The sequence below is a fragment of the Rhipicephalus microplus genome, chromosome 5, assembly GCF_043290135.1.
Source record: "Rhipicephalus microplus isolate Deutch F79 chromosome 5, USDA_Rmic, whole genome shotgun sequence".
NCBI lineage: Eukaryota > Metazoa > Arthropoda > Arachnida > Ixodida > Ixodidae > Rhipicephalus > Rhipicephalus microplus.
In genome coordinates, this window is record NC_134704.1 from 8,064,481 (window position 1) to 8,078,511 (window position 14,031).

Consider the following 14,031-nt stretch of genomic DNA (forward strand, 5'->3'; position numbering starts at 1 on the left):
TCCATCCATTTACGATCAGATATGTTCTGCCAAAAAGTAAATCGAAATTGATAAATTTCTATTTACTTTTTTCAGTAATAGACAACAGTCATCTGCTCGCAACAGATGACTGTTTCGAGCAAGATTCATGTGGCTGGCTGTGGGTAGTTACTACACTTTCAAATGAGGCGCAAATATTCGCGCAGTGTCTGTAGTGCATACAGATACACGCATTTGGGCACAAGATGCACATTTTTGTTTCCTCTCAAGATAAGAGGCTGTCGCCCGCACCGAATATTGCATTACGCTCAGCCAGAGATAAAAAGTAATGAAAGTGAGAGGGAGACGCTATCGAATGTTGGGGGCAACTGAGGCGAGGGGGCAGGCCCAACAAGCTTCCCTTGCTCCGTCAGACGCTGGGCGAGAAGGTGGGCATTACAGCGGTAAGAGGGAAAGGAACCACAAAATGCCGCCCGGCGCGCAGCTAAAAAGCGGGCCTCATCCACTCTGCACCGCACAGTTCCTTACAACGCAGTTCACGGTGAACACACAGAGAGGCAAATGATGTGCAGAAAACAGGTGACGTTGATGCTCATAGTAGCGGTCACGGCAAGGGCGTTACCGATAGCTGACCCTAAGACGGACCACATCACGCCCATAAACACCGACCTCGCCATTCAGCCGGAGATCAATCATTCCGGAGGAGAGACGCCCATCATATCGGAAAAAATACCGTCCACGTACACCATCGAAAAGGAAGTCGGAGAGGATGTTGAAGTTGAGCCGAAACCTTACAAGACACCCGAAGTGGATTCGGTTGAGACAGTTGTTTCAGACGTGGAGCCGGTAGTCGCACCGGCGGCTCACAGTTCCTTCCGCGCAAACGCGGAAGAGGAGGTAGAGGCCGAGAAGGCGCCAACTCTGTCGATCGGAGACATTGGCGCCAAGGACCCAGTAGAGAGCCCCAACCTGCACAAGGTGGTGCTGGATACCGAAAGTGTTCCCCATGAAGGGGCGACAAGCACCGTCATCGTGGACGACGAGGCGACCAGGGACGAGAAGGTTCCCGACGGCGTCGAGCAGTACGGCTCCGCGCTCGAGTTCAGCAAGTACGACACCAACAGCGACGGAGTAATCGACATCGACGAGTGGAGCACCATCCACGGAAGCCACGAGAAGATCAACGGCCAGTTCCACGCCGCCGACATCAATGGTGAGTCAGCATTGATCGAAGATTCAAATGAAGAAAACAAAATGATTTGGCGCGAGAATGCAGTTTTTCGTTCCACTGTTTGCCGAAGGATGAGAACCTAAAGCTTGAATATAATGTCGCACACTAACGCAGTGAAAATTTGTCATTGTATCAAAAAAATGTAAATAAAACAGATTGGTTGAAATCGAATGTCTCGCAACACAAGCGCTGAACATCTCGGACATGATTTATAAAGGAATAGCAGGCACAGTGGAGTCATTGTGCGTGCGTGCAGCTGGTCGATTCACGACACAGCTAATATCGCTGCTATACGCTGATCTTGCCATCGCTCTCTGTGCGAGAAGAGGATGCCGTGGTAAGAGCTATGACGGCACATATTGGCATATTCTAATGGCAGAGTCTCATCTCATATCATTTCTAGGACATACGTGTCGCACGCGGAGCCACCATAACAACCGTCAGATTACGTCAAGTTGCAAACTTCTCGCTTTACATCTTTTGAAAAGCGCATGTTCGAGTTTTGTTTATTGCATACTACATCACAGCGAGTCCTGACAAGCGAAACCGCTGCTACATATATTTATAGCCATGGGAGAGTGAGCGATAAATGCTCCGATAGCGCCGTCGGCGTTCGAACCATGAATTAAACGCACAATATCTAAGTAAGGCGCGTAATAGTGTACTACCGCAAAGACAAGTTTTAGAGACTCCCTGGCGGAAAACTTAATCACATGGCAGTACTTCCCTTACGTAACTTGTTCCTAATCCACTCGATTCCGTAGCTGCATGCACTTAGCGTTCAGGTTGGTCTCAGCCCGTACACACAAACCAACGTCATCCTTACCTCGAGTTTTTCTTGTTGCTTTTAATCCTTATTACGCTGGATGAGCAAAGCAGACCAGTATTCATGAACCAACCTTGTAGCAATTTTTTACCATGTGGTCATTTTGTGCCCTTATAACGCAAATTGAGAGTACAGTAGCTAGAACAAAACTTGAAGTAAGGTCAAAATTGGTTTGTGAATACGGGCCTAATTAAGTTGCCAACGGTTACTTGACATAACAAAACGACAAACATATGCACGTGGTAGTTGACTTACTAATACCGCATTCAGTGGAAAGATCTCTGGTTTTAACCTCGCGCCATGTCTTTCAAATCATTGGACAACAACTGGACGAACACTTTTTAAAGTGTGTTGTTAAGGAATAATTGGCGTAATTTACGCGTCTAGTTTATTTACCAGGTCAACTATATTTTTCATCTTTCTATAATCTTATTACGGGGCTGCGATATACACAAGTAAATTATCAAATTGATTTGAATTTGTAACTTCCATTTCAATGAGAAGGTTGATAAGTTTATGAAGGTGCACTCAACATATTGGCACCACTTCTCGCTTCCACTGCAGAAAGGCTAAGTAATGATGTTCACTACACGAGCTAGCTACTGACGACACGTGCCTCCCGGACCTCGAGTGCGCTATCATCCTGGTACGCGCAATGACCAGCGATAATTCGTAGCAAACAGCTTAACCGGTCTCGATTTTTTTCGTCTCAGGTGACAAGCAGCTGGAGGAGAAAGAGTTCCAGGGAGCCAGCTGGTACCACGACGGCGACCAGGGGGCCGACATTGCCCGAGACGCGCTGATGCTCGCCATTGCCGAGCAGGCCGCCACAGCAGAGCACAACCACGCCATGGCGGCAGCAGTGATGCCTTCCACCGAGTTGCGGTACATCGTGGACGACGCCCAGAGCGTGCCCGTCATTCCCGCAGAGCCCGTCGCCGTGGTTCCAGAGAAGTCGGTCGTGCCCAGCGTCAACGTAGACGCAGCCGATTTTTCGATCGCTCCTCCCAAAGGTGTCGCTGCCGAGCCCGCAGTTCACAGCAAGGATAAGACGGAAGTGCCCCAGGTTGCAGAGGTGCTCAAATACGTCCAGCCGACGGACACAACGGAAAACACCAGCTCGACTTCTTCAAAGCCTGCGGTTACCGCGAACGAGCACGGCAAGGTGACGCCCGCAGCGTGACGCGTTGTCGCGAACCACAGAACCACGCGCCCTCCTTAAGTTTCAATAAGAAAGAACTCTCGGTGCTTTCTGTCATCGGTAACGGCTACTTTTAGAGAAATAGACCCTGATGCAGCACCTTTTTCTCATCGCCTTTCTGCACTAAGTTCGCGTAATTTATTGCACCAATGTTGCTTTTGTCTAGGGAACGCTGCATCCATTCGTTTGACTTTTTTCCTCTGATGGGTACTCTCGCTCCGGATATTGGGCTTTCTGTGTCAAGGTGGAGGGGCTGATGGACAAAATGTCGACAAAATATGTGCATTTATGCCTTGTTAATTTTTTTTACAAATAAATGCCACCTCAAGATGGCCACAGGTGATTTTTCTTGGTCTTGTACTAACATTTTACGACGCAATAATCGGAATAGACCACTATACCTTATAATTACAACGGTTGCTTTAACGAATCACGCCAGTTTACGTGCGCAGCTATGTGTTATGTAGGCGTAATTATATCTTCCTTTCATTTTGTAATTGTCATTGTAGTGCCACAGGGATCCCAGGTGGATGGTGCGTATACTTCTGACGCCTGAATATCAGCAGAGCAAAGAAGCTGATAATGAGAATACATCACTATATCTTATATCAATAGTTCCATAAGGCAGCTTATTAAAAGTTTGGGCATAGGAGTTTATTAGAACAAACGGACTCGGGAGACGAATGATAAAGGCATGCGATAAAGGTGCACAGTATTGCAGCGTCAGGGTTGCGTTAGACCCAAATTTCACCTGGTAGCGTGACCGAGTCTTTGAGTTAATAGACAGTTATAATATACCGGGCTTACCGTGATACCGGGCGTACCGTGATATCGGAATCGAAGTGCGCATGCGCAGATACGTATACGTTACCCGTACCGTTTATCGTACGCGCCGTATTTTTCAGATTTAAAGTTACCGTGGTAGCGTAAGTGTACGTAAACATGACGGCACTTTCGGACGCCCACTTCGAAGTGATTTTGGCGTAGTTGTTGAAAGATTCACCTTGTTCACCGGAAACGACTGTTTAAAGTGGCTTCGCTTGCCTTCAGTAAGCTTCGATGACCGAGTATTGCGGATAAGTTGGCGTATTTTTGAGATAGCTTCCCATTTAGAACGTGTCTAGCCCTAACTGCAAGATCAATGTAAACAAATCGGCAACATATTTTTTGCTTTTAGTGCGTGGTTCATTATAATTTGCTTTTATTATTAGTAAAATAAACTTGTAACAATGCTTTGCGCGGTGGCATAGGCAAACATCCTCGTTTTCTTTTCCTTTTCCCTGTCTATAACTTATTGACCATCCGATAGGTGGCGCCACCGTTACAGCTGGGGCACGTAAACGCTATACTGCTAAACTATAAGGCGCTTTCCACAACGAACGTTTGCTGCATGGTAACGCCATTCCAATAACCTACGCTATCACGTTAACTATGACTGTCTAACGAATTGATGCTTAAAGGGGCCCTGCGACAGTTTTGGCAAAGCCTTAGTTAGCACCGGAACGCGTATAGCGATGATTACTGAGACGAATGCAACAAAAAATATGGAAATTGGCGCACGGAAAGTGAAGTTATGAGTCCTCAAAGTTCAGAACTCGAGCAGACTACGACGAGGAACGTTCTCTTTCGCATTTCACTCGCCTGCTGACGTGAAAGAGCGCTTACAATCACACCACGCGTTTCATAATAACATGCCGGAAATGTCACCTCATTGTGGCCTTCAGACAATGCCTCGCTACCGTTCTTTATGGCAGCGTCGTTGACATTGTTACTACGAACCACGTGCGTCGGGTAGCAGACGCTCCCACAGTCACACTGTGCAAGATACGCACACAAGCTTTGGACGTGGTCACTTCTCGGCTTGCATGCAATACGCATTCTACAGCGACGCCGGCGCCCACCGTCTGTCGCACTTTCGGCTCTCTAAAACACGGCATGCGTTCCCACTTATAGTTGCTGGCGTATTGTAGCCTCGATCGCAGGCTATAAGTGTAGTGTTCGTTGTTCTGAAAATACATCATGTAGAAACAGGAATAATTTCTTTCTGAAGAAGTATAAAAAAGGTTTTTGCTGTTTTTAGCATTCACTCGCATGTCCTACCTACCCCAACGTGAATATTGGATGCTATTTGTCGCGTCAAGCCAATCAAAAGCGAACGGTGTTGGTCGTCACGTCACATGAGACGACGTCACTTCCCATAACAAAAATAGCCAATGTGTGTCGCCATAGGCTGAAATCAAGGTAGTCTGTCCCGTGAAATAAAATTATTACAGGGTCGATTCCGGCATTGCCATGTGCACAACGATATCGGCGCCTTCCACAACAACAGAAGAACCTATGAATAATGCATGCTGAAATAGTGTGGCCCCTGAGATAACACGCCTTATTAGTCCGCACGGCGTTAGCACCCTTTAAGAAGGGACCATACTTCAAGTCACCCGTCTTGCCGAGTGTTGCTCACCTTCACAGCGCGGCAGAACGAAAGTAGCTGGAGCGCCACAGTATGCAGAAACAACAGCCATTGAAAAATTCAGTGCTTGCTTGATTCAACCAGGCCCCGCTTGATGGCACCACCTGACAGCGAACTCGTCGTCACTGTGGCGAGTCACGCGTGTGGTAGGGATAGGTACAGCTTAAGAGACACCGATACACATTCGTGACTGAGTGTATTCAACCAAACCCTCCCAACACATACACAGCTCTCGGTGTCACACTGGGCTTTGAAGACGCAGAGGCCGTGGTTAGGGTGACCAGAAGGGGAGGTGTGCTGAGCGCGGCAGCCAGCCATAGTAGAGGGTGGTCCTCTTTCGCGTGATCGCCGCTAAGGCATAAAATAGCGCTACCGTCTGGGGCGCCGTCAGCGTTTCCACGGAGAGAGGCCATTCCGGTTGTCAAAACCTTGCTAAAGCGATCAATAAAGAGAAAAGAAAAGTGAGCCCCGTAACTGTCTGCATCAAAGTGCGACACCTCAACAGTAGCTCACGAGGGATGGGGGTAAGGAGGGATTAAAAGGATAGTATTAAAGGTATATATATATATATAGAGAGAGAGAGCTCTCTCTAGATAGAGAGAAAGAGAGATGAGCAAGGACCTTGCCGTCGGCTTGTTGTTGTCATTGTTGCGTGTATTGCTGCAGACTACTTGCGTGTGCTTCTGACAGGGTGGCTACCCCTGATTCACGAGCGCTTTGTGCTGGCGAAGACGCCATCTACTTAAAAAAAAAAAAGTGAAATGAGGGGACCCCAAAGCTGCGCCTTCAGGAGTTGAACGCCACAGCGACATCCTAATCGTAGTGCGTACTGATATAGTGCATGAAACATTTTAGAATTGCCCCGCCGCGGTGGTCTAGTGGCTGAGTTACTCGGCTGCTGACCCGCAGGTCGCGGGTTCAAATCCCGGCTGCGGCGGCTGTATTTCCGATGGAGGCGGAAATGTTGTAGGCCCGTGTGCTCAGATTTGGCTGCACGTTAAAGAACCCCAGGTGGTCAAAATTTCCGGAGCCCTCCACTACGGCGTCTCTCATAATCATATGGTGGTTTGGGGACGTTAAACCCCACATATCAAACATTTTAGAATTTGCTATGCACCCACTATATGTGGCCCTTAGGAAATAGGCGCAGTAGCGTGTGTGCCTTTTGTAGTGGGAAACCAGCTTTCAACCACGGAGCCACCAGGATAAATACATATTATGACACCCGTTGGCAATGGACTCTTGACCATGCATTATTACTGCAACATTTCACGTTGAATTGAGAAGCATATATGCGGGACTGATGTGTTCGTGTAGAGCATGGGAGCTACTTTCACTGCATTTCCAAGCAGAGAGAAAGAGAAGTAAACGTTTATTTTGAAACAGTGTTCCAAGCAATGCCCGATGTCACCCTGAGGTGGGAGGGCTCCTTAGTCCAGGAACCCTCTGGCTTCTACTGCCCTCTTGGCCCTGGCGACGAGTTGTTGTTGCTCTTCCAGGTCCTCGAGGGCGAGCTTTTTTTTTTCACAAGCAGAGGCGTGGCCTTTGAAAGCGGTGAAAAAAAAAAAGTTCCTCAGCTTGGAAATGCAATGAAAGTAGCTTTCACAAGCAGAGACGTGGCCGTGTAAGAAAAAAAAAAAAGGCGTGGTCGCGTGGTATACAAAATCGGCTTGCCACACAAATGACCCCGGTTTGATCCCCACTTGGTCCCCAACAACCCCGGTTCGGTTCCCACACTGCTCCATGGTTTGGCCACAATCCACTTGCTTTTGAAGGGTCTGAATCAAGAAATTAGCGACAAGAAATGTGAAAGAGTAAAGCCTTGCGTGATGTGAAAGAAGCCGCAGAAATTTTCAAGTGCATTCCACGCAATAAAGTTTGTTTACCGCGTAATATGGCGCATTTATTTCGTATCTGAACAGAGCATAAAAGAACAATTTAATGTTGGATTACCACATATGCTATTGTTTAATACTGATCTGGCTGGTGTGAACCAAGTTATCTCCTTTCACGCATATGGAGGCCTACGAATGAAACGAGCAAAGTGCACAGTAGCATAAACTCCGCTTTCACTGTGGTAGTGCATCAATGTGGCATTTCCATAAGACCTGTTTGCTTTCCCTTGGAAGATAACTTGACTGGGTACCTCGTATTCGAAAATTCCACAATAACAGTAGCGCAATACAAACTGTGCAATGCTAAAAAACTGCATAAAGTTGTATATAATTCAATAACGCGTTTCCACTGTAGTGAGGCGTTGTCCCAGCCAAGCGCACAGAACGCCTCTGATCGCCACGGCGCCCCTGACCGCAGCGCCATCACGGCATACACTCGAATGGCGGCCAACTTTTGCTGCCCGTTCATCGGTCCTTCCCTTCTAGCCACGTTGTGAGGCGCAGCAGATGCTAGCGCCCTTCCACACTCCGCGAGCCCACAGCGGTGCTTGAGGCAGGGAGGATGGTACGCCTTGGCTGCCCTCGGGTTTTACGTGGAACGATTCTGCTATAGTTACCGGGCGCGCGAAGGTTACCGCAATCATTACAGCCTCGGTTCGCGACAAGCGCGCGCTTTTCAGACTCAGCGAAGTAACAAATGAGACCCTTATCAACGTGCATCCGCACCGGTGAGCACGTTTCGTGCGTAATTTGAGTGCGAAAAACGCGGGGCCCATTTCGATCTGCTTTCCATTCTGCGCGTGACCTTTCAAAATGTTGCTATCGCGTTCATTGCTTCGCCTTTGCGGCAAAGCTGTGACTTTATTTTTCCTCCCTCCCCTCCCGTTAATGTACGGAGCTACTGATCACGGCCAAGTCCGGGATGCACATATTATTGGCGGAAATTACAGATTTCTCGTGACCAAACTGGGGATGCGCCTATTATGCAAGGTTCAGTAACTTGTGAAAAAAGTTCTGACCTTTTCTTAAGCGTACAGCGAGAAAATCGTCAGGTTAAGGATTATACAATTTTGCATATTTAATTATTAATACATCAAACTACTTAGCGATCCCCTTCGAGTTCGATATATCTGGGATCGACTTATTGAAAAACGGCCACCTAGAGAGGGGCGACCTATGCGAAATGAGCAAAAACCTTTATTTTTTAAACACTTTAACTCTGTAAGCCAAGTTTCTTGTAAAAACAATTACATAGGAGTTTAACGATTGCAAAGGTTAATCAGCAGCTGCCGAATAGAACGTACGGCAATCGCACTGTAATGCTTTGAACTACCTGCTTTGGTAAAATATCTGTAGCACTCACTAGTTTCTCTAAGATGATAGCTTTTAATTTTCTTTATGGGATTTCATGCTGGTATTTCTTCTCTGATTTGGGGTTCATGCAGGAACCTGTGCTCCAAGAGAAGCCCGTATTTAAAATTTTTCTTGAGTCACAGCTCCAATATAACTCCTGCTCTAAAGGTAAATTATTGTATAGCTTGTGTTTGGCGTGCCCCACTTTGGCTTCGAAGAGCTTGGTTCAGATGAAATAGTAACCTACACTAGTGAAGGGGTGCATCGAATACCACCCTGCCAGAGTTGTGTCAAGTGAGTATTCACTACTTGTGCCAATCATTCCGTTAGGCACATAAACAGTTTCCATCAAATTCGTCATTGAACTTTCCACTGCTGATGCTATTAGATCTGGCAATGACCAAATTATCATCTGAGTGACCTGGTTGGCAGTGGTGGCATAATAACCACGTCAGCGCTCTGAAAGAACAAACCAGGTCTCATGCCGGGAGTGCTGCTTTTGTGCAATGATGCCTAAATGTCGAAACCCTTGTGACCTCACAGCGCACCTTTCATCATCAGCTGCACGATGCATAAACATCTTGCTTCACGTGCTGAACATTCATTAGTATTACGTTACACATGTTGTACATGTTAGCACATGTACAGCACCTCACATCTTATCTACATCCATTTAAGGTACCTCCGGCATTTTCTGCACTGAAGTGAACAACAAGATAGCACTTCCAACGTGGTAAATTAGGGGCCACGCCTTACAGGCAATCGAACCGTGCCGGCAAAATTCACAATCCCATATTCTGTGAGACCTTCTTGTTCTACGCGAGCACCAGAATAACGAAACTGCTCTTGCTACAGCAAACATTTCTAGTATCTTTGGTGGTGCAAGGCTCGTGTTCACTCCTTGAACTAGTCCCTTCACACAGGCAAAATGGGCAGGCACAACAGCCCACCGATTGAAAGGCGAACGTAGTGCATTTTGTGTATGCTGACTATTTTGGTATTCTTCATGAGGAAACTTCTAGACATTGCCATTCAATGTTCATTCGTGCTGTTTTCACTCATTCTTATGAGTATAGCCTCTTCCCAAGAGCTATCGAAAAATGAAATTTTTTGACCCAAGAAGCCGTTTCATGCTCATCTGCAGAATTATTCTTGAAACACATAGCTTATATTCTATTTTAGAACGTAGAGAAGATAAATTGCTGATGAAGCATAAGACAAGGAAATTCATGCTACTAACATAACCCTCAATAATTCAATGAACACGTCACCGAATTCTGTAACTGCAGAGCAACCCCTGGAATGCAAAAGCGAAGTGCTAGACATAACACAAAGCTGAAGTCCAGTCGATTATAGATCTGCTCAGGCGGGGCCTTACATTTTGCCCCACTAACAATGCAGTGAAGGAATACGACAAATACGATCTTCACAAAGACAAAACTGAATTTTCAAGGCGTTTGCACATAAAGGAGTTCTTCTTTGATAAGGCAGACATGGAAGAAGTTAATCACGACTCCTTGCGACTGCCGAGCAGCTGGACACCAGATACAAAACGATGCCAAGAGCGAGATCAATACATAAAGCTAGTTTTAAGAAAAATCCTGAGTACAACAAAACAGAGTCGAAAGCCAAAGAACTTCACTAATGCCGAACATGACTTCTTAAAACAACTTTCAAAGAGACGGGAAATAAAACCAACGGACAAGGGTGATAGTGTAGTAATCTGGCAAAATATAAAAATAAAGCTATCAGACAACTCGGCAACAACACCCACAATCGAAAATTAGCCTCAGACACAACCCAAGTATATGGTAATAGCATACAACACATCATAACAAATTTTCTAGCCAGGAAATTGATCACACCCTCCGAGCACCGGTTTCTCATGCCCAAAAACAAACAAGCAGGTTGCTTTCACCTCCTTCCAAAGATTTATAAGATTTCTACAGACAAACAACTTACCATGGAAATCCAGGCAGACCTACTGACAATAAACCTATTGAGTCACTATCAAAATTTCTAAATCATCATCTATCTAACATACCATTCATCCCACTGTCCTTTATTGAGGATACACCTCGTTTCCTCTTAATGATGGATAACATAAATGAAGCAGAAACACAATCGGATCAGGCCATTCTGACAACATTAGATCTATACTCTTTGCTCTTTGTGAACAAATATATACCTGTGTTGTATTTGTTTCGTTTGTAACGCCAGCAAAACCAGCTGCGCGCGCACCATTTCCTTTGGGCCCTGTGCGCCTTCATTCTTCCTTTTTCCCCGACTCCCTTCACCCTCTCCTAATGCCAATGTATATAACCACGCTGCGGACAATACATGCTGTCGTTGACTGCCCGACCATCGTCCTTGTTGCTTAGCTGCGCGCACCTGTGTTACGACAGTGGCGACAAGCCCGGAAACCGCCCATGCTGCCGTGAAAGTTGAAGCCGACGGCCTGCCGCAACAAGTACCGGCGACCATGACCAGCCTCCAGCTCCCAGTTTTCGACGACACAAGAGATAAGTGAAAACCATACCTTGTTCGGGCTGAAGCGTATTTTGAAGCAAATGCTATTACCGACTCCAAAAGGCAGAGAGCACTTCTGGTGGCAGCACTCAGCACGCAGACTGTGCAAGTGCTAGCGGCGCTAATTGCCCCTCGGACGCTGAATTCCCTTACTTGCGCCAAAGCGGTCGCAGCATTAAATGATTACTACGATCCCAAGCGTCACGAGATTGCAGAAAGCTACAAGTTTTTCACCCGTTGCCAACAAGAAGGGGAGTCAGTGCACGCATTCCTAGTCGAAATACGGCGCATAGCAGACAATTGCAACTTCGGAAGTGCGCTGAACCGGATGTTGAGGGACAGGATTGTTTGCGGCGTACGCTCAACTAACTTGGGCAAGCAGTTACTGGCACATAAAGATTTAACCCTCGAGGAGGCTGAATCAATGTCCATTGCAGCCGAGGCAACCGACAGCGATGTAAAAGATATGAGTGCAGAGCCGCCGAATGCTAAAAATTCAAGCCCATCATCGCTCGCCCTCTCGAGGTAATCATACACTAGGCACGGTGATCATACACTCTCGTCAAATTGATCGGCTGGTGTCACTTGGTGTTCTATCGCCCGTGCAACATGCAGAATGGGCTACACCTAATGTGGTCGTTTTGAAAAAGGATGGGAGCGTAAGGATATGCCGTGACTTTAAGGCTACCCTTAACCCGGCATGTGAGGTGGAGCATTACCCTCTTCCGGTGATAGAGGACATGTTCGCAAGCTTAAACGGAGGCGAATATTTCAGCATCTTGGATTTAAAAGATGCATACAATCAAGTGCCCCTTGACGAAGCGTTCAGCGGGCTGTGCGTCATTAACACGCACCGAGGGCTTTTCCGGTATAACAGACTTCCGTTTGGAATAGCTCTGCACCGGCCATTTTTCAAAGAAAGATGGATGCAGTACTCAGCGGGCTGCCGGGTGTTCAAGCCTACCTTGACGACGTGCTAGTGTCAGAAGGCAAGAGTGATAACGGAGAGCAGCTCAAGAGAGTGTTAAAGCGGTTCCGAGAGCACGGCGTTAAACTTAGGATTGACAAATGCAAGCTTCGGCAACCTTCTGTGACTTACCTTGGCCATCGTATAGATCGGCAAGGCCTCCACCCCATTGAAAAGAACGTAGACGCCGTCATGCAAGCCCCGCGCCCGCGTAACGTTAGCGAATTGCGCTCGTTCCTTGGCATGCTCACGTTCTACGCACGTTTCCTGCCCAACATGTCGACTGTGCTCAGCCCCTTGTATCAGCTCATGGAAAAACGAGCCCGTTGGGAATGGCGGGAACCGCAGCAGTCAGCGTTCGAGAAAGCGAAAAAAATGTTGAAGAATGCGCAGCTTCTCGTTCATTTTGATCCCAACAGGGAACTGAAGCTAGAATGTGATGCTTCCTCGTATGGCGTGGGTGCTGTTCTGTTTCACTCGGCGGGAAATGAGCACAGACCAAGCGGTTTTCGCTCCAGAACGTTAACAAAAGCGGAGCTACTCTCAGCTGGAGCGAGAAGCCTTGGCACTGATTTTTGGCGTTTCTCGTTTTCGTGACTACCTCCTAGGTAGGCAATTCACCCTGGTAATCGACCATCAGCCACTGCTGGGACTGCTCAAACCTAACCACCAAACGCCGTCGATGGCCGCCGCGCGTTCAACGGTGGGCACTGTTCCTAGGAGGCTACCAGTACAAGCTACAGTACGTTCCGGGGAAACAACTACTGACAGCAGATGCCCTCAGCAGACTACCAGCCCCGGCGGCAGCGGAACCAGTAGCCGAAGGGGAGCCTCCCGAGTACGTCCCGTCGTTGGAGGCCCTGGACGAAGGTATAGTGACGACGCACGAGTTGCAGGAGCTCACTGCCAAGGACTCGTTGTTAGCCCGTGTCGTGGAATACATCTTGCATGGCTGGCCTCGAACAACAAGTGGAATGGTGCCCGACTTGCTGCCCTTTTTTGATCACAAAATGGAGCTGTCAATGGCTCACCGGCTAATTTATTGGGGCAACAGAGTCGTCATACCATGGAAGGCGCAGGAAAGGATGTTGCAGCTGCTACATAAAACACACCAAGGCTCCTCATCAATGAAAGCGGTGGCACGGTCACTGTTTTGGTGGCCAGGGATGGACAGGGAGATTCAGGAATTGTCGGCGCAGTGTGTAAACTGTGTAGAAAACCTGCCCATGCCTGCTGCAGCACCACCGGTGAGTTGGCCGAAAACGGCCGAGAGGTGGTCCCGAATCCACATCGATTTTGCGGGCCCATTAGTTGGCAAGATGATACTTGTGGTGGTAGATGCTCACACGAAGTGGATTGAAGCAATACCTATGATGCATGCGAACACAGCGGGTACTATTCGCTGCTTACGAAGTCTGTTTCGTCGGTTCGGAGTGCCACGCACAATCGTGTCCGATAATGGCACGCAATTTACGAGCCAGGAGTTCGCCACGTTAATAGCAAGAAACAATATTGTGCACTTGCGTACAGCGCCTTTCCATCCTCAGTCGAATGGAGCAGCGGAAAGAGCAGAACCTTTA

The 14,031-nt window shown here is 47.5% G+C and overlaps 1 protein-coding gene across 1 annotated transcript; it reads left to right on the forward strand.

The window, feature by feature from the left end:
* Window positions 1-422: 422 nt before the first annotated feature.
* On the forward strand, window positions 423-3,580 carry LOC119173492 (uncharacterized). Its single transcript, XM_037424295.2, has 2 exons — window positions 423-1,192; window positions 2,750-3,580. The coding sequence occupies exons 1-2, from the start codon at window positions 541-543 to the stop codon at window positions 3,217-3,219; spliced, it is 1,122 nt and encodes a 373-aa protein (XP_037280192.2). The 5' UTR covers window positions 423-540; the 3' UTR covers window positions 3,220-3,580.
* Window positions 3,581-14,031: the final 10,451 nt, after the last annotated feature.

Bases quoted from the DNA above. Each gene is read 5' to 3' on its own strand.
- LOC119173492 (XM_037424295.2), top strand. From the start codon at position 541: ATGATGTGCAGAAAACAGGTGACGTTGATGCTCATAGTAGCGGTCACG. The intron at 1,193-2,749 runs GTGAGTCAGCAT...TTTTCGTCTCAG, and splicing joins CCACGCCGCCGACATCAATG to GTGACAAGCAGCTGGAGGAG.